General features: G+C 42.6%; 1 protein-coding gene across 1 annotated transcript in view; it reads right to left on the bottom strand.

The window, feature by feature from the left end:
- The window catches only part of LOC144511732 (acidic mammalian chitinase-like), a 45,991-nt gene extending 22,310 nt beyond the window's left edge, over positions 1-23,681 (bottom strand). The window contains exons 1-5 of the mRNA XM_078241956.1: positions 23,657-23,681; positions 21,648-21,680; positions 21,355-21,559; positions 14,015-14,065; positions 10,401-10,566 (exon numbers count right to left, since the gene is read on the bottom strand). Of these exons, the coding sequence (XP_078098082.1) occupies positions 10,401-10,566; positions 14,015-14,065; positions 21,355-21,559; positions 21,648-21,680; positions 23,657-23,681 (480 nt within the window). The remainder of the gene's footprint in view (positions 1-10,400; positions 10,567-14,014; positions 14,066-21,354; positions 21,560-21,647; positions 21,681-23,656) is intronic.
- Between the last annotated feature and the right edge of the window lie 1,748 nt (positions 23,682-25,429).

The following is a 25,429-nucleotide window of genomic DNA, read 5'->3' as shown; positions in this document are numbered from 1 at the left end:
GCTGAAAATACACACATTTCATATGTCACAATCTATTCAGAATAGCTTGGTTTAGTCAGTATTGTTCAACTCGCAGCCTGACTTTTATAGGTTGTTATTGTACCTGTTACTGTGGCTAGCTCTTTGTTGTATGGGGAAACGGCATAGTCTTGTGGAGTGATTTCTTAATGGCAAGGACAATAGATGTCAGAGTGCATGAGGTATAAATTTCTAATTACTGATGATAATGATATTTCTAATGTTCTTTTTAGTTACCATTCTGAATGGATGTGCGGTAAGATGCTAACCACAGGGGTAGAAGCTTCTATCTAATTCCCAAAATGATTACAATCACTAGAAATCTGGCTATGGAAGGGAATCCATGCTTTAAGAAAAGATGACCAGACTCTGCAAAGGAACTCTAATGACTGACTTGACTCTTAACTATTCCATGAACTGTTTCAAATTATTATGCTATTTAAGCTGATTTGAACTACTAGCTGTAATTTACACAACTGTAAAAGACTCTACTACTGATGGCTAAACCAGATTAGTAATACATTCCAGAACCAAAACATCTGGCATCACTGATATTATTTATCCTTCAAATGTGAAGTGGGATTCTTGCATATAAATCCTGAGACAAAAGCATGTTTACAATTCACATCGGTTGCACTATCCACACTCTAAATTGCACATCAGGTCAAAAGGTGCTGAACTGTGCAACAGATAAGGCTGAAGCATTCACAGCAATCTTCAGCAAAAGTGCTGAGTGGATGAGCCATCTCGGTCTCCTCCAGTGATCCCCAGCATCTCAAATGCCAGTCTCCAGCCAATTCGATTCAAAGAACAAAGAACACAGAAAATTACAGCACAGGAACAGGCCCTTCGGCCCTCAAAGCTTGCACTGACCATGATGCCCAACTTAACTAAAACCCCCTACCCTTCTGGGGACCATATCCCTCTATTCCCATCCTATTCATGTACTTGTCAAGACGCCCCTTAAAAGTCACTATCGTATCCGCTTCCACTACCTCCCCCGGCAACGGGTTCCAGGCACCCACTACTTGCTTGTAAAAAATCTACCTTGTACATTTCCTTTAAACCTTGCCCCTCGCACCTTAAACCTATGCCCCCTAGTAATTGACTCTTCCACCCTGGGAAAAAGCTTCTGGCTATCCACTCTGTCCATGCCTCTCATAATCTTGTAGACTTCTATCAGGTCTCCCCTCAACCTCTGTTGCTCCAGTGAGAACAAACCAAGTTTCTCCAACCTCTCCTCATAGCTAATGCCCTCCATGCCAGGCAACATCCTGGTAAATCTTTTCTGTACCCTCTCCAAAGCCTCCACATCCTTCTGGTAGTGTGGCGACCAGAATTGAACACTATATTCTAAGTGCGGCCTAACTAAGGTTCTATAAAGCTGCAACATGACCTGCCAATTTTTAAACTCAATACCCCGGCCGATGAAGGCAAGCATACCGTATGCCTTCTTGACTACCTTCTCCACCTGCATTGCCACTTTCAGTGACCTGTGTAGCTGTACACCCAGATTCCTTTGCCTATCAATACTCGTAAGGGTTCTGCCATTTACTGTATATTTCCTATCTGTATTAGATCTTCCAAAATGCATTACCTCACATTTTTCACATTTTGATATCAGGTGGATTCACTCCACCTGATATCAAAAAACTAGATGCTGCAAAGGCAATGGGCCCTGATAACATTCCAGCAATAGTAATGAAGACTTGTGCTCCAGAACTTGCCGCTCCCCTTGCCAAGCTCTTCCAGTACAACTACAACATTGGCACCTACTTGACGATGTAGAAAATTGCCCAGCTATGTCCTGTACACAAAAAGCAGGACAAATCCAACCCGGCGTATTACTGCCCAATCAGTCTACTCTCAATCATCAGTGAAGTGATGGAAGGGGTTATCAAGCAGCACCTGCTCAGCAATAACCTGCTCAGTCATGCCCAGTTTGGATTTTGCCAAGGTCACTCAGCTCCTGACCTCATTGCAGCCTTGGTTCAGACATGGACAAAAGAGCTGAATTCCAGAGATGAGCTGAGAGTGACAGCCCTTGGTATCAAAGCCGCATTCAACTGACTGTGGCATTAAGGAGCCCAGCAAAACTGGAATCAATGGGTATAAGGGAGTAAACTCTCCGCTGCTGGAGTCATACCTGGCACATAGGAAGATGGCTGTGGTTGTAGACAGTTAGTCACCTCAGCTCCAGGACATCTCTGCAGGAATCCCTTAGGGTAGTGTCCTAGGCCCAACCATCTTCAGTTGCATCATCAATGACCTTCCCTCTGTCATAATGTCAGAACTAGGGATATTTGCCAATGATTGCACAATGTTCAGCACTATTCACAACTCCTCAGATACTGAGGCAGTCCATGTTCAAATGCCGGGCTTGGGCTGACAAGTGGCAAGTATAATTCACGCCACACAAATGCCAGGCAATGACCATCACCATTAAGAGACACTCTAATCACCACCCTTTGGCATTCAATGGTGTTGCCATCACTGAATCTCCCCACTGTCAACACCCATTGACCAGAAACTCAACAGGAGTTGCCACATAAACACAGTGACTACAAGAGCAGGTCAGAGGTTAGGAGGCTAGGCATACTGTGGCGAGCAACTCACTTCCTGACTCCCCAAAAACTTATCCACCATCTAGGCACAAGTCAGGAGTGTGATGCAATACTCCCCACTTGCTTGGATGGGTGCAGCTCCAACAACACTCAAGAAGTTTGACACCACCCAGGACAAAGCAGCCCACTTGATTGGCACCACATCTACAAATATCCACTCCTTCCACCACCGATGCTCAGTAGCAGCAGTGTGTACAATCTACAAGATGCACTGCAGCAATTCACCAAAGATACTTAGACAGCACCTTCCAAACCCATGACCACTTCCATCTAGAAGGACAAGAGCAGCAGGTACATGGGAACACCACCACCTGCAAGTTCCCCTCCAAGCCACTCACTGTCCTGACTTGGAAGTGTAACACCATTCCTTCATAGTTGCTGGGCCAAAATCCTGGAATTCTCTCCCGAACAGCATTGTGGGTCAACTCACAGCAAGTGGACTGCAGCGATTCAAGAAGGCAGCTCACCACCACCTTCTCAAGGGCAACTAGTGATGGACAATAAATGTTGGCCAGACAGTGACACTCAGGTCCCACAAATGAATAAAAAATAACTATTGGTTAAGTGCAGGTAAAGTATCTGGTGTGAGTCTGAATGATGATAATCATGGTATCGCCAATTACGTCATTATGCAGTTGTGTTTTCAAGTCATGCAAAATGTTATACTGGTGACTTGGATAAAGTGATCCCTTTCGATGAAGTTCAGAACACTTGAGATTAAATGATACTCGTTCGGAGAGTCGGTGCAGACTCAATGGGCCAAATGGCCTCTTTCTGCACTCTGTGGATTGTATAGATTCTAAAACTTAATTTAAATAGTAGATGGTGGACACATCAGATAATGGCATTCCATGAGAAATGGTGAAAGACAACAAATACAAGCTGCGAAATAGACTTTTTCTAAACTTGTCAAAACATGTTGTCAATGATGTAGCACAGCATACCTGATCCACATTATAAAACAGAAAACTAGGACCCCCTGCTGGTTATAATAGATTAAAAACCTTGCTGTTAGTTTTCCGAATCCAGACCTATGCTGAGTTAATTCATTTTAATGTACAAAGCCAGCATAGATACTCAAATTGATTTCTGCTACCTGGGGGCGAGAACTGAAGAAAAAACAGTTAAGATTCCTATTCCTGATCAGTTTGCAATAGCACTACCTAAAATATGTATGTGTATATGTACATATGTTTGTGTATACTATGATACTGGATGAGAATGGAATATTGCTGTGCTGTGATATTCTCTGTACTTAGAATGTAGAATCCCTTCAGTGCAGAAGGAGGCCATTCAGCCCATCAAATATGCACTGACTCTCCAACAGAACATTGTACCCAGGCCCTATGCCCGTAACCCCACATATTTACCCCACTTTTGCTGTCTTGCTTTTGCCTGACAGTTCAGGCAAAAACAAGACAGAGAGCAAGGGAAGTCTGGATTAAACTGCATTTATTTCAATGCAAAAGGCCTGATGGGCAAGACAGATGAACTCAGGGCATGGATGGGTACATGGGACTGGGATATTCTAGCAATTACTGAAACATGGCTAAGGGAAGGACAGGACTGGCAGCTCAATGTTCCAGGGTAGAGATGCTATAGGAAAGATAGAACAGGAGGTAAGAGAGGAGGGGGGAGTTGCACTTTTGATTAGGGAAAACATCACGGCAGTACTGAGAGGGGATATATCCGAGGGTTGGCCCACTGAGTCTATATGGGTAGGACTGAGAAATAAGAAAGGGGAAATCACTTTGATAGGGTTGTACTATAGGCCCCCAAACAGTCAGTGGGGAGCAAATATGTAAGGAGGTTACAGATCGCTCCAAGAAAAATAGGGTGGTAATAGTAGGGGATTTTAACTTTCCCAACATTGACTGGAACAGCCATAGTATTAGAGGCTTGGATGGAGAGAAATTTGTTGAGTTTATTCATGAGTCATAGAGTCAGAGAGGTTTACAGCATGGAAACAGGTTCTTCAGCCCAACTTGTCCATGCCACCCTTTTTTTTTAAAACCCCTAAGCTAGTCCCAATTGCCCGCATTTGGCCCATATCCCTCTATACCCATCATACGCATGTAACTATCTAAATGCTTTTTAAAAAACAAAATTGTACCCGCCTCTGCTTGTTCCAGACACTCACCACACTCTGTGTGAAAACATTGCCCCTCTGGACACTTTTGAATCTTTCCCCTCTCACCTTAAACCTATGCCCTCTAGTTTTAGATTCCCCTACCTTTGGGAAAAGATATTGACTATCTAGCTGATCTGTGCCCCTCATTATTTTACAGACTTCTATAAGATTATCCCTCAGCCACCTACCCTCCAGAGAAAAAAGTCCCAGTTTATCCAGCCTCTCCTTATAACTCAATCCGTCAAGTTCCGGTAGCATCCTAGTAAATCTTTTCTGCACTCTTTCTAGTTTAATAATATCCTTTCTATAATAGGGTAACCAGAATTGCACACAGTATTCCAAGTGTGGCCTTACCAATGTCTTATACAGCTTCAACAAGACGTCCCAACTCCTGGATTCAATGTTCTGACTGATGAAACCAAGCTTGCTGAATGCCTTCTTCACCACTCTGTCTACCTGTGACTCCACTTTCAAGGAGCTATGAACATGTACCCTTAGATCTCTTTGTTCTGTAACTCTCCCCAATTCCATACCATTAACTGAGTAAGTCCTGCCCTGGTTCAATCTACCAAAATGCATCACCAGCACCTTTGTTTAAGAAGGGCTGCAGGGAAAAGCCTCACACCAGTCGTGGGTAAGTTGTTAGAAGGTATTTTGAGAGACAGGATTTACAGATTTAGAGACACAAGGACTGATTAGGGACAGAAAGCATGGCTTTGTGAGTGGAAAGTCTCACAAATTTCATTGAGATTTTTGAAGGGGTAACCTAGAAGGTAGATGAGGGCAGTGCTGTTGATGTTGTCTACATGGACTTTAGCAAGGTCTTTGACAAGGTACCACATGGTATGCTGTTGCATAAGGTTAAATTTCTGGGGATCCAGGGTGAGGTTTATAGCATGGAAACAGGTTCTTCAGCCCAACTTGTCCATGCCGCCCTTTTTTTTTAAAACCCCTAAGCTAGTCCCAATTGCCCGCATTTGGCCCATATCCCTCTATACCCATCATACGCATGAAACTATCTAAATGCTTTTTAAAAGACAAAATTGTACCCGCCTCTGCTTGTTCCCAGCATGATGCTGGGTCCGCTGTTATTTATCATTTATATTAATGATTTGGATGAGAATTTAGTAGGCATGGTTAGTAAGTTTACAGATGACACCAAGGTTGGTGGCATAGTGGACTGTGATGGAGGTTATCTAGGATTGCAACAGGATCTTGATCAATTGGGCCAGTGGGCTGATGAATGGCAGATGGAGTTTAGTTTAGATAAATGCGAGGTGATGTATTTTGGTAGATTGAACCAGGACAGGACTTACTCAGTTAATGGTAGGACGTTTAGGAGAGTTATAGAACAAAGAGATCTAGGGGTACAGGTTCATAGATTCTTGAAAGTGGAGTCACAGGTGGTCACAGTGGTGAAGAAGGCATTCGGCATGCTTGGTTTCAGAACATTGAATACAGGAGTTGGGATGTCTTGTTGAAGTTGTACAAGACACTGGTAAGGCCACACTTAGAATACTGTGTGCAGTTCTGGTCACCCTATTATAGAAAGGATATGATTAAACTGGAGTGTAGGAGGCTGAGGGGTGATCTAATAGAGGTCTATAAAATAATGAGGGGGATACATCAGCTAGATAGTCAATATCTTTTCCCAAAGGTAAGGGAGTCTAAAACTAGAGGGCATAGGTTTAAGGTGAGAGGGTAGAGTTACGAAAGGGTCCAGAGGGGCAATTTTTTCACACAGAGGGTGGTGAGTGTCTGGAACAAGCTGCCAGAGGTAGTAGTAGAGGCGGGTACAATGTTGTCTTTTAAAAAGTGTTTAGACAGTGACATGGGTTAAATGGGTATAGAGGGATATGGGCCAAATGCGGGCAATTGGGACTAGCTTAGGGGTTGCAGGGATGGTGTAGGAGGGAGGGTTTCAGATACGTGGATAATTGGAACACGTTCTGGGGAAGGTGGGACCTGTACAAACAGGACGGGGTGCACCTGAACCAGAGGGGCACCAATATCCTCGGAGGGAAATTTGTTACGGCTCTTCAGGGGGGTTTAAACTAATTTGTCAGGGGAGTGGGAAAGGGAGTTGTAGTCCAGAAGTCAGTGAGGGTGGTGAGGTATTGGGGAAGGTATCAGGGTCAAGGGTGGGTACTGGTAGACAGGAAGGTGGGTTGAAGTGTGTCTACTTCAATGCAAGGAGCATCCGGAACAAGGTAGATGAACTTGGGGCGTGGATTGGTACTTGGGACTACGATGTTGTGGCCATTACGGAGACGTGGGTAGAACAAGGACAGGAATGGTTGTTGGACGTTCCGGGGTATAGATGTTTCACTAAGTGTAGGGAAGCTGGTAAAAGAGGTGGAGGAGTGGCATTGTTAATCAAGGATAGTTTAACGGCTGCGGAAAGGCACTTCGTGGGGGATCTGCACACTGAGGTAATATGGGCTGAAGTTAGAAATAGGAAAGGAGCGGTCACGTTGCTAGGAGTTTACTATAGGCCCCCAAATAGCAATAGAGATGTGGAGGAAGAAATTGCTAAACAGATTATGGATATGTGTGGGGGTCACAGGGTAGTTGTCATGGGGGACTTTAACTTTCCAAATATTGATTGGAACCTTTGTAGGTCAAATAGTTTGGATGGGGCAGTTTTTGTGCAGTGTGTGTGGGAGGGTTTCCTGACACAATATGTGGATGGGCCGACTAGAGGTGAGGCCACATTGGATTTGGTACTGGGAAATGAACCGGGCCAAGTGTTAGATTTGGTTGTGGGAGAGCAATTTGGAGATAGTGACCACAATTCGGTGTCTTTTGTTATTGCAATGGAGAGGGATAGGGCCGTACGGCAGGGCAAGGTTTACAATTGGGGGAGGGGTAATTATGATGCGATTAGGCAAGAATTAGGGGGCATAAGTTGGGAACAGAAACTGTCAGAGAAAGGAACTAATGAGAAGTGGAACTTTTTCAAGGAACAAATACTGGATGTCCTTGATAGGTATGTTCCTGTCAGGCAGGGAGGAAATGGCCGAGTGAGGGAACCATGGTTCACAAAAGAGGTGGAATGTCTTGTGAAAAGGAAGAGGGAAGCTTATGTAGGGATGAGGAAACAAGGTTCAGATGGCTCGATTGAGGGTTACAAGTTAGCAAGGAATGAGCTGAAAAAGGGGCTTAGGAGAGCTAGGAGGGGACATGAGAAGTCCTTGGCGGGTCGGATCAAGGAAAACCCCAAGGCTTTTTACTCTTATGTGAGGAATAAAAGAATGACCAGGTGAGGTTAGGGCCGGTCAAGGACAGTAGTGGGAACTTGTGTATGGAGTCAGTAGAGATAGGCGAGGTGATGAATGAATACTTTTCTTCAGTGTTCACCAAGGAGAGGGGCCATGTTTTTGAGGAAGAGAAGGTGTTACAGGCTAATAGGCTGGAGGAAATAGATGTTCGGAGGGAGGATGTCTTGGCAGTTTTGAATAAACTGAAGGTCGATAAGTCCCCTGGGCCTGATGAAATGTATCCTAGGATTCTGTGGGAGGCAAGGGATGAGATTGCAGAGCCTTTGGCGTTGATCTTTGGGTCCTCGCTGTCCACGGGGATGGTGCCAGAGGACTGGAGAATGGCGAATGTTGTTCCTCTGTTTAAGAAAGGGAATAGAAATGACCCTGGTAATTATAGACCGGTTAGTCTTACTTCGGTGGTTGGTAAATTGATGGAAAGGGTCCTTAGGGATGGGATTTACGACCATTTAGAAAGATGCGGATTAATCCGAGATAGTCAGCACGGATTCGTGAAGGGCAAGTCGTGCCTCACAAATTTGATAGAATTTTTTGAGGAGGTAACTAAGTGTGTTGATGAAGGTAGGGCAGTTGATGTCATATACGTGGATTTTAGTAAGGCGTTTGATAAGGTCCCCCATGGTCGGCTTATGATGAAAGTGAGGAGGTGTGGGATAGAGGGAAAGTTGGCCGATTGGATAGGTAACTGGCTGTATGACCGAAGACAGAGGGTGGTGGTCGATGGAAAATTTTCGGATTGGAGGCAAGTCGTGCCTCACAAATTTGATAGAATTTTTTGAGGAGGTAACTAAGTGTGTTGATGAAGGTAGGGCAGTTGATGTCATATACATGGATTTTAGTAAGGCGTTTGATAAGGTCCCCCATGGTCGGCTTATGATGAAAGTGAGGAGGTGTGGGATAGAGGGAAAGTTGGCCGATTGGATAGGTAACTGGCTGTATGACCGAAGACAGAGGGTGGTGGTCGATGGAAAATTTTCGGATTGGAGGCAGGTTGCTAGCGGTGTGCCGCAGGGATCAGTGCTTGGTCCTCTGCTCTTTGTGATTTTTATTAATGACTTAGAGGAGGGGGCTGAAGGGTGGATCAGTAAATTTGCTGATGACACCAAGATTGGTGGAGTAGTGGATGAGGTGGAGGGCTGTTGTAGGCTGCAAAGAGACATAGATAGGATGCAAAGCTGGGCTGAAAAATGGCAAATGGAGTTTAACCCTGATAAATGTGAGGTGATTCATTTTGGTAGGACAAATTTAAATGTGGATTACAGGGTCAAAGGTAGGGTTCTGAAGACTGTGGAGGAACAGAGAGATCTTGGGGTCCATATCCACAGATCTCTAAAGGTTGCCCGTCAAATGGATAGAGCTGTGAAGAAGGCCTATAGTGTGTTAGCTTTTATTAACAGGGGGTTGGAGTTTAAGAGCCGTGGGGTTATGCTGCAACTGTACAGGACCTTGGTGAGACCACATTTGGAATATTGTGTGCAGTTCTGGTCACCTCACTATAAGAAGGATGTGGAAGCGCTGGAAAGAGTGCAGAGGAGATTTACCAGGATGCTGCCTGGTTTGGAGGGTAGGTCATATGAGGAAAGGTTGAGGGAGCTAGGGCTGTTCTCTCTGGAGCGGAGGAGGCTGAGGGGAGACTTAATAGAGGTGTATAAAATGATGAAGGGGATAGATAGAGTGAACGTTCAAAGACTATTTCCTCGGGTGGATGGAGCTATTACAAGGGGGCATAACTATAGGGTTCGTGGTGGGAGATACAGGATGGATATCAGAGGTAGGTTCTTTACGCAGAGAGTGGTTGGGGTGTGGAATGGACTGCCTGCAGTGATAGTGGAGTCAGACACTTTAGAAACATTTAAGCGGTTATTGGATAGGCACATGGAGCACACCAGGATGATAGGGAGTGGGATAGCTTGATCTTGGTTTCAGATAAAGCTCGGTACAGTGGGCCGAAGGGCCCGTTCTGTGCTGTACTATTCTATGTTCTATGTTCTATGGTTAAAGAAAGGGGCGGCATGGCCAAGTTGGGCTGAAGGACCAGTTTCCATGCTGCAAACATCTATGACTCTATGACTAATCCCCCAACCTACATACGGTTGGACTCTAAGGGACAAATTAACATGGCCAATCCACCTAACCTGCACATCTTCGGAGCTGGGAGGAAACAGGAGCACCCAGAGGAAACTCACACTGACATGGGGAGAAGGTGCAACCTACACATAGACAGTCATCCAAGGTTGGAGTTGAATCTGGTTGATTTGGAAGGTGATGACCAGCTATGAAACTCAGCAAGAGTTGGTGCCTCAAGACAATAAAGGGCAAAAAAAGAATGAAATCTCTTTTACTCACCATAAGCCAAGCTGTGTATCTTTTCTTGTCATGAAGTGAATTTCCCTTTGAACGTAGCTGGTCCCAGACTATGTCTAAACCATCAAAGCCATGCTTCCTAATGAATATAATTGCAGATTTGATGAAAGTTGCGCGATTTGCCTTCGTAGCAACCGTGCTGCTGAATCTGAGAGGGTGGACAGAACAAATGAAAAAACTTCAGATTGTTTTGCCAGGTTCCAGCCTTTTTTAAAACAACTTTTATTAGTATCTATTATAACATCAACCCTAAATCAAAATTGCATTGGGAAATATTGAAAATTCTTTCAATGATCTATTGCGTATTGTACTGGATACCATCCAATTACTGATAGTTGACATGATTTTATTTGAAAATGTACCAATAAACAGTGTTAAGCTGGTTTAAACAAAATATAAGTGTGATAAAAATTGCACCCAGTAGTGCACATTTTACAGGTGTAGAATAAATAGATTGTGAACCAATTTTGCGGGCCAATATCTTGCATCTGATGGATGTCAAATTGATTTTGGGTCTGATCCATTTTCAGGCATCGGTTACTGCCAGCTAAAACAGCCATCAGGTCCCTTGTCAGACAGAAATGATTGACTAAAAGCCTGCTCTAGGACCCCGCGGGCAAATTGGGTTACCTTGAATAGATCAATTATTGGACCTATTCCGCCACTCATGTCTTCTGAGCATGAAGAGCCAAGTAAATGGCCACTGCTAAAAGAATGAGTTACTTTTCATTCTGAGAAAGAAGAGCTCTCCCCCCCCCCACAACACTTCAGGGGCCACCTCTGGAGGTTCAGCCAGCATATTCAAGTAATGTCCATGTGCACCAAGGCCCACCCAGAAGGAAAAAAATAGTTTGAACCAGTTTTCTTATTTCTCCATTTACTGGTGTTCCATTTTAAAGTATACAAGACCAGTTCAGACCAGTATTCTTATTTTCCCATTTTACTGGTGTTCCATTGTAGGGTGGACAGAGATTATGGGGAAAAGGCAGGAGAATGGGGATGAGAAAAATATCAGCCATGATGAATGGTAGAGCACACTCGATGGGCCAAGTGGCCTAATTCTGCTCTTATATCTTATGGTCTTATGGTATACAACACCAGTTCAGACCAGTATTCGAATTTTCCCTTTTACTGCTTTTTTTCCTTCTGTCCTTGGGCTTCTTGGTTAAGATGTCAATTCATTGTTTGGCATCCAGCTAGAAATAATGAAATACAGGTTGTTCATTGCCAAAATAATTCAGGGTTTAATATGTTAGAGTAAACTTTAGCTGACCATGCTGTTTTAGCTTCTACTGAAAGTGCAGGTTGTGTGATTCAGGCCTGTCGACTTCTCTTTGTGGTCTCATTATGAAACATGATTGTGCAGGGACAATCTTGCAATAAGGGAACATGACGATGAATTGAGGATGATTAGTTAAATGCCGAGATAATAAAGACTTTGTCAGGAACAATTTCATTTCTGGGAGTGTCTTTCACAATAATATTTGCCATGACAAATCAACCAGCAAGGCTTAGCACATGTGGCAAGAGATCTTGGAGAAATATCACTCACAATTTTCAAGAATTAGGATTGAAAAGATTGATGAAGATTGATTAAAAATAAGAATGTCCAGGGGAAAATTTATATTTCTGTTTGCTTATTGCTTAGAGGCGCGAGGTGTGTCAAAGACTTGGGCCAAGATTTTAGGGCCCTGCGCTGGCAGGACCCACTGCAGGGGATGTGGGGGGACCGGCCAAAGGTCAATTGACTTTCGGTGGGATTGGAAGATCCCAGCAGTGGGCAAGGCTGGAAAATTCCAGCCTTGTTCAAACACAATAAAAGGATTGAGTTGTAAATCAAAAATCTGATTGTCAAATTCTTGTTCTTATATTTACGTTTCATTTATATTATCTGATGGATTTCATGCACTTGGCAGTGTGATTCCAAGTAATTAAGTACATTCATGTATTTAGAAGCCATCGTGACAAATACATTTATTATTCTTTCTTTGTTGGTCATTAATATGCTAACAGTTGTTTTCTCCGTGATTTAAACAATTAATAATTCTATTGTAAGGTTTTTGAATCTTTTTTGAATGTGGAAGTTGAGAGATAAAACAGAAAAGTGAAAAGGGCAGACAGTCAGCATTTTGATACTGGGAGCTGGCGGGCTCAGAGGGACTAAAGACTGCATGGACATTAAAACCAAGCTGATACAATGGAGCATGGCATATTTATCATTCTGTGGTGTTATGCAAGGACAAGTATTGATTAAAAATAAGAATCTTGTCAAAAATTCTGTTTGTTTTTTGTTTAGACAGTGTGAAATAAAGCAGCTAATGATTCTTAATAAGTCTCAACTCAAGTGTTTCTGCCTTTAAAGAAATTGAAGTGGGGAAAGATATGAATATGTGGTGCAAGTCACAAGGAAGTACCACCATTAAATCACTGAGTGAGTAAGAAACTCAGATGGCATACATGAGTAATTGGCGTCACTGAAGCTAAAAATGTGTTCCAGGCCTGGTTTCATCTGAGGTACTTTTCCTTTATGTGACAATAACCAAAGTGAAGAATAATATTTTTTATTTAATCTATATTTGAAACTTCAATTCCATGTCCTTTTCCCCCCTGAGTTCCTAATGAACTAGGCTCTGTCATAGCTACAATTCACGAATACTTACTCTTGAAGGTTGAACATCAAACCAACCATTATCGACCCAAACTCAACTCATCTACAAAATACTTTTCTAGGATACCTGTGCTGCAAGTGCTTACATTTCTTTAATTTAAAGTTTCAGCCTATTGCTACTTGGTAAAGGTAGCACATCCTGAAGAATATACTGGTCTATGGCACAGTATATTAATTATTGTTATTGCAGTTTGTCAGCAGTATGTGTTGATGTGTGAAGAATAAGAACATTTAATACTGATGCAATATTTTAGAAGTTATTATGATGTCTGGTAATGTATTTAACTTACTTGGAATTACACTGCCAAGTATATAAAATCCATCAGAGGATATAAATGAAATGTAAATTTTCCATGAATTAATGCTTTACAAAATTACTGAACATTTAGTGTGATGAAGAATGATAGGAAGTGCATTTTGGTGCTGCGTATCAATTGTGCATATATATTTCAGTCAAAGCCTGTTCAGTTATATGTTCACAATCTGCATTCTATACTGCAGGTCTCACCAAAGTGATTCAGTTCCTCATGCTGGGAATTTCCACAGAACTCCTCTCTCCAATTTAATATGTGATAGAAGCTGTTTGTATGTGCATAAACAGAGTCCTTGTCACACATCTGCTGAAGTTTCAGCAGGTTCAGTGGTGGCGATTCCAATTAATCCCTACAACTTCAAACTCATTCCCCTCTGTCCCTTTGCTTTCCAGCATTGGTGACCAATTAGAACAACCAATGTGACAGATTAGGGCTATAATTACCTTACATGATAGCAGTGACCAGACCATTCTCAGCACACAAAATTGACAATCTATGTTATCTTTTAATAGCTGATACTCCTGGTCATAATAAAGTGATGTCTTGGTCCACAGAGGCGAGCTTACATATTTACACATGGTCCATTACCTGTCTATATATGTGCCAGACATTACCTTTGTGGATTAAATCCTCCAATAGCCAGGAGTGTCTTCAAGTGAGGATTCCTGATAGGAAAAACAAAATATGATCAATGCCTCATTTCAATAACGAACCAAAGCTGGACATCACAATCTTGGAAACAGAGTTAACCTTTGTGAATGAAAGATGTTTCATGAGTAACTATAGGGTTTAAGTCATTTCACTTTGGTCTCCCTTTATTCTTAAGCAGTCACTTTACTCCAGTAACAGAAAGAGCCTTTTCCTTTGTCTTTTACCTCATCAAAAGTAAAAGACTTCATCAAGTTCAAATGGGTGAATGATACACAAACATACAAACTAGACCATTTGGTCTACTCCTGCTCCTAATTTGTATGTTTGTATTACTTTTGACGACGGGAATCAAAAAATGGATTGGTGCTTTGACAAGTTGTGAGAATAAAGAGCAATAAAGATCATCTTCAAATCTACATAAGCATAACCAGCAGTCATGTGAACTGTCAAACCTTATCCTCCTTATATTGTTGAAGTTCAGCACCTTTAAGAAGAAGCAGTCTCTCTAAACTACTTTTGCACAATACTTTCTTCCCATTGTCCACACTAGTAGGTTTCAGCAATGCATGATATGTATATTGCCACATTAAAGATTTATACCTTATGTCTAATGTTGTATAATTTTTAAAATATATATTCTCTTATAGGATGTGAGCATCACTGGCTAGTCCCTTCCCTTACTGCATTTGAGAAGGTTTTGCTAAGTCACTTTCTTGAATCTCTGCAGTCCCTGTGGTGTGGGTACTCCCACAGTGTTGTTCAGGAGGGAGTTTCAGGATTTTAACCCAGTGAAAGTGAAGGAATGACAATATAATTCCAAATCAGAATGATATGTGGCTTGGAAGGGCACTTGCAGGTGGTATTCCACTGAAAAGTACTCTATAAGGACCGTGGTCTTTAATCTTTTGATAAAAAAGCTTTAGCGATATTTATATATGAAAATTCTTAAAAGCACTGCTTTGTTATATATACACCTTGTTGTCGTATTTTACACACATTTTTGAATCATATATAATATAAAATCCTATTTCCACATTTATAATGGTACTACCTATGCAAGCTGGTAGTACAGACTTCTTCCAGAGATGACACTGTAGCCTCTCAATTGCGAACGATACAATTTGGAAGTTCGGAGAATTCCCTATGCTGCATCTAACTTTATTTCTCTGTCTCTCATTCTGCTGTAAGTTTTGCTACTTGAGTAAAAACAATAATATAAAATTAAAATACCATATAAAATGACAAAATTATGCCTTTGTGCTTTTGACAAAATATTCCCCGGCCTCTCTTCACCCATTTAAAGACTTTGGTCAGGAGTAATGTTGACTCTGGGTGATAAAATGGTAATGTTGATTCACCTGCACATTCTGCATCATTCCTGATTTCCATTTTCAATAAAGTCAATGCGCTGAATTGATAGCACACATTTTACATTATCATCCAAAGTCAAAATGACCCATCCCCTTCACTTTGTCTGCAACACCCTCTGTGATTGATTGGTGTATTACAAGAGTTTTTGTTTTGTTCTTATGAATGACATTGGCTTTAAAGTTATGGTATGCATATACATGTGCATATAAATTCCCTTTGCCAATTTTCGGGGTATGGAAGCATAAGGGTTAAGTTACTGGACCATTAATTCAGAAGCCGGGACTAATGAGTTCAAATCTCACCCGACTGCTGCAGAATTTAAATTTAGTTAAGTAAGTAAATTAAAAAGCTAACATCAGTAATTGTGATGAAGAAATTATGGAATTGCTATAAAAACCATTAATGTCCCTTGGGAAAGAAAATCTAGATTCTGGCCAATATGTAAATCCGGAGCCACAGGATTGTGGTTGACTCTTAACTCTCTTCTGAAATGGCCTGTCAAACCACTCAGTTGTATCAAACCACTAATAGCGAGTCAATGTGGGTATTGCTAATTTACACCTCAATCTCTGCAAGAATGTGGCTCACCATTACCTTCTCAGGAGCATTCAGTACTGGGGAATACATGCTGGTCTTGCCAGCAATGCCTGCAGTCTGTGAATCGATGAAAATAAGGTTATTCTAATGGGGACATTGTTGATGCAGTCAACAGATAAACGGATAGTGTGATCCCTTGGTCATAATATTATAAACTTATTGCAGTAATTGGTCCCAGTTTGGAAATTTATCTCTGTGCAAATTGTCACCAGGCCTGCAAATAATAGTGCTGTTCTATTTTTGGAATTCAGTCCCTGAGGCCTACATGGGTCGTGCATTGAGGTGTTGTCGAGTAACTCCTTTGCGTCTCAAGATCCTTTTTCTGAGAATATATAACTAAATGAATATGCAACCCCTTCTAGTATTATGTCAGGTTTCTATTGTCCTGGCATCAGAAAAGTCACATAATGTTTCCACTTCTTTTAAGACAAAAAACTCCCTTCCATTTAGATCCTTAAGTCTTTCAGCTAGTTCCTGGTACTTGATGAATGTTTAAACGACAGTGTTCTAATCATTTATTTTGACAAGTTTGAGATCTTGTTTTACATGCTGCGCGCACATTGCTAAATTGGTTGGCATGGCTGCTCTAGTTCTGTATTTCCTCATGTTATATCTCTGTAATTTCCAAATGATCAAATGTACAATTGCAATAATGCTTTTGGAGTGCGTTTGATGTGGTGACATCTATCCAGACACTTCACAGCAGCAATAGCAGATACTGAGCAGCAGTATAATGTATTGTCTGCCAAAATTGGTCACTGGCCCAGGGTCATCCTGGAGTCCAAATATAAAAGTCCCAACTTATTTTCTCTACCGTGAACCATCTTCTTAAACCACCTCCCAATCTCATTAGCCCTCACCTCCAGCAACATGTGCGAGAAGCTCATGGACCTCTTCATCACTAATGTTGAGACCATACAATCAATCTCTGCTGCAACCATGCCTTCTTACCCACAAGGCCAGACTTCCTCTAAAGATACCCTCCCCCCACCCTGCCCTAGTCCTGAACTTGGATCTTTGTCTAATTTCTCTCCTATCTCTCCTCATGCCCTCTCCAACCTCACCTCATCCAATAGACCCATCTTCTTATCATTTCATTCTATATTTACGCTAAACTGCTGACCATCCAACTTCCCTACCTGGCTCCCATGTTAGCTAATATTGTTAACAGTTCAAATAAAATTGCTGCAGATGCTGAAAATCTGATATCAAAATGGAAAATGCTAAAAGTATGCAACAGATCAGGCAGCATCTATGGAGAGAGAAACCAGTGAAATGTTAACTCTGTTTATCTCTTCACAAATGTTGTCTGAATATTACCAGCATTTTTGTTTGTTTTATTTATGGTTCTCTTTCCCCAAATACCATCCACTCTCACCATGGCAAGGTGGCACAGTGGGTAGCATTGCAGTCTCACCACACTAGGGACCTGGGTTCAATCCTGGCCTCAGGTCACTGTCTGTGTAGAGTTTGCATGCTCTCCTCATGCCTGCGTGGGTTTCCTCCGGATGCTCCGGTTTCCTCCCACCATCCAAAGATGTGTGGGTTAGATTGGCTGGCCATGCTAAATTGCCCCTAAATACATGGGGTTACGGGGACAGGGCCTGGGTGGGATTGTTGTCAATGCAGGCTTGATGAGCCAAATGGCCTCCTTCTGTAATGTAGGTATTCTATGATATGAAATTGCTGTCATTGCCTCCTTTTCAGAAGAGCAAACCCTTCCTGCTTGTACTTGCCACCACCTCTTTTGATTCTTCCACTGTCTATTTGTTGCCACACTGTTGTCCAACATCCAACATTGGGCTTCACTAGAACATTGTAGCAGGCCGAGAACAGGAATAGGAGCATGAGAGCAAGAAGACCGCAAGAAGTTACAAAGGGTTGTGAACGAAGCCCAGTCCACCAAGCAAACCAGCCTCCCATCCATTGACTCTGTCTACACTTCCTGCTGCCTTGGAAAGGCAGCCTGCATAATCACGGACTCCAAGCACCCCAGACATATTCTCTTCCATCTTCTTCCATCGGGAAAAAGATACAAAAGTCTGAGGACGCGTACCAATCGGATTTACCTTAAATTAAGCTGATTTTTCTCTACACCCCAGCTATGACTGTAACACTACATTCTGCACTCTCTCCTTTCCTTCTCTATGAATGGTATGCTTTGTGTGTACAGTGCATGAGAAACAATATTTTTCACTGTATCCCAATACATGTGACAATAATAAATCAAATCAAATCAAATGGCAAGTGACCCGAAGCTCGGCATCGTTGCTTGCAGACTGAGCGGAGGTGTTCCACTAAGTCCTCTCCCAGTCTGCATTTTGTTTCTCCAATGTCGGGGATACTACATTGTGAGCAGCAAATTCACGAGGTTAAATTGAGAGAGATACAAGTGAACAGCTGCTTCACTTGGAAGGATTGTTTGAGGCCTTGGATGCTGAGGTGGGAGGGGGTAGAGGGACAGTTACACCTCTTGCAATTGCATAGGAAGGTGCCACAGGAATAGGATGAGGTGTTGGGAGAATAGAGGAGTGGACCAGTGTGTCATGGAGGGAGTGGTCCCTTCGAAATGCTGACAGGGTGTTTTGTGGTGGCATCATGGCAGAAGGTGATCCTTTGAATATGGAGGCTGGTAGAAATGTGATGCAGCCCTTGATTGAAGGAAAAGGATAAAGGAAGACTTGATGGAAGCACAGTGGTAGAAGGTGGAATAATCAGAATAGATGTGATGGAAACAGAGAAACTGGGAGAATGGAACAAAGTCCTTACAGGAAGCAGGGTGTGAGGGAGTGTAGTTGAGATGGCTGTGGGAGTTGGCGAACTAATAATTAATATTAGTAAACAGTCTATCCCCAGCAATAGAGAAGCTAAGATAGGGAAGGGAAGTGTCAGAGTTAGACTATGTGATGATGAGAGAAAGTGGAAACTGGAAGCAAAGTTGATTAATTTTTCCAGTTCTGGCCCAGAGCAGGAAGCAGCATTGATGCAGCCATCTGTAAGGAGAGAAAAGAGCTGACGTTTCAAGTCCAGATGACCCTCAACAAAGGATCATCTGATCTCGAAACATCAGCTCTTTTCTCTCCTTACAGATGCTGCCAGACCTGCTGAGATTTTACAGCATTTTCTCTTTTGGTTTCAGATTCCAGCTTCCGCAGTAATTTGCTTTGATACAGCCATCATTGTACTAGAATAAAGAGTTGTGGGAGGAGGCCTGAGTAGGACTGGAACAAGGAGTGTTCCACAAAAAGCCAGGGAGAACTGGGACACATGCAGCTACCCATTATAACACTTTTTTAATTGGAGGAAGTGAAACAAGGTAAAGAAGAAATTGTTCAATGAGAGAACATGTTCAGCCAGGCAGAGGGAGAAAATGGTGGATGGAAACTGTTTGGAAAGAAGTGTGGAGCCATCAGACCGTTCCAGTGGAGTGATGGAGGTGTAGAGGGATTGACGTCCAAGTGGAAGTGGTTAGGGCCAGGAAAATGGGAATTGTTGAAAAGATGTAGGGTGACAGAAGAATCAAGAATGTAGGTGTGAAGAGACTGGGCATGGGGAAAGAAAAATAGAGTCAAGATAGGAAGAAATAAGTTCAGTGGGGTTGAAACCCTCTGAAACAGGATGAAACGCTTTGAGTCTGGCCTCTTGAACATCTCCAATTTTAATTGCTCCACAATTATTGAGCGTGCCTTCAGCTGCAAAACCCATAAGCTTTGGAATTCCCTTCCTAAACCTCTCCATCCCTCTCTTCTCTCAGATGCTTTTTAAGATCTACCTCTGTGACCAACTATTTGGTCACAGGCTTGGAGTGCCGAAGGGCCTGTTTCCTGTGCTGTACTGTTCTTTGTTCTTTGTCATCTGCCCCAGTATCTCCTTACATGGTTCAGTGTCTTGAATAATGCCACTATGAAACGCCTTGGTCTGTTTTACTGCATTAATTCACAGAATCCCTACAGTGCAGAAGGAGACCATCTGGCCCATCAAATTTGCACCGACTCTCTGACAGAGTGTCCTACCCAGGCCCCCACCCCCACCCATCCCGTAACCCTTCACATTTACCATGGCTAATCCATCTAAGCTACACATCTTGGGACAATAAGGGGCAATTTAGCTTGGCCAATCCATCTATCCTGCAAATCTTTGGACTGTGGGAGGAAACCAGAGCATTGGGAGGAAACCCACGCCGACACAGGGAGAACATGCAACCTCCACATAGACAGTGACCCGAGGCTGGAATCAAACCTGGGTCCCTGGTGCTATGAGGCGGCAGTGCTAACCACTATGCCACCATGCCGCCTGTGCTACATGAATATGTATTATTGCAGTCATGTGTGATTTCCAATTTCTCTAGTTACAATTGCAGTCAGGCACCAAGAACATCCAAACAATTTTTCTATTGAGTTAAAATAGTGCAGAAAGGAACATGAGCAACTTGCTCCTGATCTTTCTAAACTCTGCTCAAATCCAAGCTAGATGTTTTAAATTTTGTATGGACATTTTTCCTTTCTGGTCTTAAATCATTTTCACGTGGAGACCCCAAAGGTGTTTGTTCATATTTACTCAATCTTCTTTATTATGCAAAACCATATTGAACAACACCTCCACCCTTGTAGCCTTTGGACAGTTTGCCATTATTTTGTGAGATGTCACCTTAAGTTACATTTAGGGCTAACAGTGAATTTCATTAAGAAATATTTAATCAAAGTCAATTAAAGTCAAAGGCAATAGGAGGTGTCAGTTGTAATTCCAGTTTTGTGCAGCAACACCTGACCTTAGTTGGAACAGCATTTGGAACGGTTCAATTGACCTCATCTTCTTTAGAGCAAGAATAGAGGGATGCGATTGAACCAAAATGCATCTCCTAATAACTCCTGCTGGATAATGTATGTACATGGTCATTCTGAGGGAAAAGGTTTAGAATTGGAATCGGCAACCCATTTAACAATCAATTAGTAACTAACTGTATGGAATGAGGCTTGAAGATTGGGCAATTAGGTAATGTACTGAGGGTCTGCAGTATTTGTAAACTATACCATAAAACATGACTATGGTCAGTTCCTTTTGTTGTTCTTGTTTCTCTTTCTGCACCGAGTGGTGCACAAGGCAGACTTTCATCTGTTTCCATTGCTAGTTTTCCTTTCCTGTCGCCAGAGGCTTATGGCTTAAGGGGTGCCTCTCCACACCGAGCATGGCTGCCCAGGAGTGGCCAGAACTTTCACATGGAGAGAAGGTTGCAGCAGGGTGGTGGGGTAAGATAGCTTTTGCGTATAATGCATGTGAGCCAAAGGGAAAACCTACAGCACACGGATGAATTGGTGAGAAATACATATCTACTCACTTTCTTTTCAGGCCATTAAATGTTGCATAAAGAGCTTCGTCATTCGTTTCCTTAATCGCAATCCTGTGGGCATTATTAATGATAGCAAATGCATAGATTAGATGGGTACACAGACAAGGGGGGATGTTCTCTGGCATAAACTTGCCTATTCCTGGTCTGTGCTGGGCCCAGTTTGTGAAATAACAAATCAGTTTGTAAGCAGTGCCTAAAAAAAAGAAAATAATGAATAGTAACAAAGTTACTCATCTTACATCTTTACTCAAAAATTAGTTGACATCGATACTGTGACTTACCCAATTGTAGCTGGGACAACAAGATGAACAACACTAGAAAAAAAATTGAAAAACAAGTTTATTTAAAGTGGCAATTCATTCTCTAGTGTAGAATACACTCTCAATTTATCTAAGATTCATTGTATAGTTGTACTGCTTGATTGACCACAAAAAGTGCCATCTCATGGACTGGTGATAAATTTACAGTTAATTTACATGCACTGGATAACGAGGGCAGTTATCTTCTAATAAATAGCAACCAATAGTTTCCCCTGCTTGTAGCAACTCTATAAACTTCCAAGGCAGTAGTTTGCAAGAAGGCTGATTAGAGCTATCATGAGGTTCTAAATGGTGTGTTCCATTGTGATTTTGATGGATTGGATTTTGTTGGGCTGAATGGTTTCCGGGTTCCAAGCCAAGTTTTGGAGCTGATTTCCTCCATGCTCTACACCAGTGTGTGCAAGCTCGCTAACATGCTGCCCTGTGTGCCTCACACTTCCAGGTATATATATATATATTTATATATATATAGATCCATTGGCCTTTGTTGGTAGAATGGTTCCCGGTTTGAATCTCTGTCCTCTGCAGCAAAACTAATATTTGACCTTGCCCCTTGATGAACTGGCGCATGTGACATCTCATCATGCCGCCCCACATCCTGTGTACATAGTGAATGAGTCACCATGTGTCGAAAATCTCTAATTACCCTTTGCTCTGACATCCTGACTCGAAATGTTGGTTCTATGCTCACTCCGCAGATATTATCAGACCTGCTGAGATTTTCCAGCATTTTCTGTTTTTGTTTCAGATTCCAGCATCTGCAGTATTTTGCCTTTCTGTTAAGGTAGCAATAGTGGTGAGTGTGCGAATGAGGAAAGTGAGGGGTAGGGGTGGGAGTGTCTTGTGAGTTCCGACAGTGTTGTATTTAAGAAGGTGCAGGTTATGCAATTCTGAGCAGAGAAAATGTTACCAGCTGTTGTTTTGGGAAGGGGAGGGGGGGATATGGGGAGGGGTGGGGTGGTGATGTGCTGGAGCGTGGAAATCTGGAACACAGTATATTAGGTCAGTTTCGCAACATATCCCAGCCGCCATGAGATCATCCTATGGTGGGTTTCTTGCAGCTGTGGTGGCGGCCTCGAATGTTTGCTTCCAATTAAGGAACATAAAAGGGGAATGAGCCCTCTATTTTTGGATGCAGCTATAATCTTGGGGATGGTTCATGGGTCCCCTGCTGTGTCACTCTCCCAGGGAGGTGAGAGAAGGTGGCCTCACAGAGGAAAATCAGAGCCTCATTACTTTTGAGGCTGTTGAAAAGCTTATCAGAAGCAAACGGCACAAGGGCCGCCAGTGAAGCATCTTGGGAACCACTTAACTACTCCTTCAATCATTTCTTCAAGGCAGCCAGTGTACATCTCCACTTTAAGAGATACTGGATGTCTTTAAGTGGCCTCATAGATGCCCAACATCGGCCTCCCTGATAGGCCTGCAGTCAATGAAAGGAGTGAGCAGTGGTGGCTGCTCACTTTCATGACATAATGATATAATTACAAATGTCTTAGTAGATAGACATTTGTAATTAAAACAGAGAATGAAGCAGACAAAATGAGGCCATTCAGTCTATCTACTAAGACATTATGGCCTCATTTTGTTCTGCTTCATTCTCTGTTTTAATTACAAATGTCTAAGTAGATAGCATGAATATTGCATAATATGTTGCTCCTCATAGGGCACGTGTCAAGCATGCCCCACCCCTGTGCATCTGCTTTCGAGTGCAGTTGAAATTCTAAGCCATCATGATCCATGGCGTGTAGAATCAACAGTTTCATTTTCCAATTAAAAAATGTTATTGAATGTTGATAAAGGGCAGGCATATAATACTTAACACAGTAAAGCAAGTAAATCACAGTTCGACTCCTTAGTATTAAATATCTTTTGTTTATAGCAAATATATCTCAACATTTCACTGCATTAACTCTATCTTATATCATTGAAAGTTTAGGTAGATAGTTTTGATCAGTTTTCTTACTTACCAATTAAACCAGGCACTTTCCCCATTTTTAGGACTCAGTAATTCACTGTCCCTGCAGCTTTATTCTTGCTGTGGTCAATGATACTGAGGTACTGAAGGAACCATGTACTGTCTCCATAGTTCCTACAACAGATAATTATTAACTAAGCTGTTAAGGTGGTGGGACAAATAGATAAACTTATGCGATGATGGATGGTAAACATTTGGCATGATCTATGAGGCTAGGTAATGACATTAGTGACTGCAATATGCAGGTGATTACCAGACTGGGCGAATCAGACCAGCAAAGGGACAAGTTCATGGATTGAATTAATTTTTTTTTCCTCCATTCGATTTTTCATGTGCTCTCAACTGCTATTTTTCAATAATGGACATCTGACTTTATTTCCTCACATTCCTCAACGTGAGCTCCTTATTTGTCATTTGTCCCATGAGTAAAGTATCAAAGCAAAGGATGTTCTGGTGTTTGCACTGGTCCGACTATTTATTATTTCTGGAAGGCTCTTTTTGCTGTTCTATCTTTTCTGACACGTTTAGTTCAGAACAGGATTGTCTTCTATACATTGTAAACCAATGTTTCTCTCACATCTAGTAAGCTAATGTAACCTAATAGTTTCAAACAGGAGAGGATTTTAATCTCACCTGACCCACATATCCACTGTCTTCCCTTTGTTATTTCTAATAATCCTGAACCATATTCAATGACAATAATCAGTCTAGTTTCCTTTTGAAACTCAGAGTGATATATTGTGCAGGAACATATTCCAAAATCCGTTTCACAGACTTTTCACCCTTTATGTAAAAATGAAAGCTCTTCCTGCACGCCTTGTTTTTATTTGCTGTCCTTAATATGTCAGTGTGACCCGCCCTGTGCTTTAATCCAAAATTCCTTCCATGTACAGAATTTAACCATCACCATTACATGGGTAGTGGGATTATTTGAGTAGGTGTTTTAAAGAGCTGGCACAGGTACGATGGACTGAATGGCCTCATTTGTGCTGTTTCATTTTGTGATGTAATTACAAATGTCTAAGCAAGTGGAAAGTGCATTAACATTTTCCCTTCGCTGCTTCGTCATTCACACCATGTTTTTGACTGTCATGCTGTTTATAAGGGATTAATAAAGTGGTGGGTGAAGTTGGAGGGAAGAGGAGAGAGAGGTATGAGAGGGAAGAGGGGAGAGGAGGAAGAGGGGAGAGGAGCGAGAGGGAAGAGCAGAGGGGAGTACGAGAGGAGGGGAGGGGAGCAAGGAAGTGAGTGGGAGGAGTGAGGGACAGAAGTGGGAGGGAGAGGGAGGAGTGGGAGGGAGAGGGAGGAGTGGGAGGGAGAGGGAGGAGTGGGAGGGAGAGGGAGGAGTGGGAGGGAGAGGGAGGAGAGGGAGGAGTGGGAGGGAGAGGGAGGAGAGGGACGAGTGGGAGGGAGAGGGAGGAATGGGAGGGGACAAAGAGGAGAGTGGGAGGAAGGAGGGGAGTGGGAGGAAAGGGGGAAGAGTGGGAGGAAAGGGGGAAGAGTGGGAGGAAAGGGCGAAGAGCAGGAGGGAAGGGGAGAAGTGGGAAGGTATAGGAGAAGAGAGGGAGGATTGAGGCTGGGGAGTGTAAGGGAGAGGGAGGAGTGGGGGAAGGAGGGAGAGGGAGGAGTGAGGGAGAGGGAGGAGTGGGGGAAGGAGGGAGAGGGAGGAGTGGGGGAAGGAGGGAGAGGGAGGAGTGAGGGAGAGGAGGGGGAGGAGTGAGGGAGAGGAGGGGGAGGAGTGAGGGAGAGGAGGGGGAGGAGTGAA

Source organism: Mustelus asterias, chromosome 25, assembly GCF_964213995.1.
Source record: "Mustelus asterias chromosome 25, sMusAst1.hap1.1, whole genome shotgun sequence".
NCBI lineage: Eukaryota > Metazoa > Chordata > Chondrichthyes > Carcharhiniformes > Triakidae > Mustelus > Mustelus asterias.
Note: the sequence above shows the minus strand (reverse complement) of the source record. Positions and strands in the feature narration are given on the sequence as shown.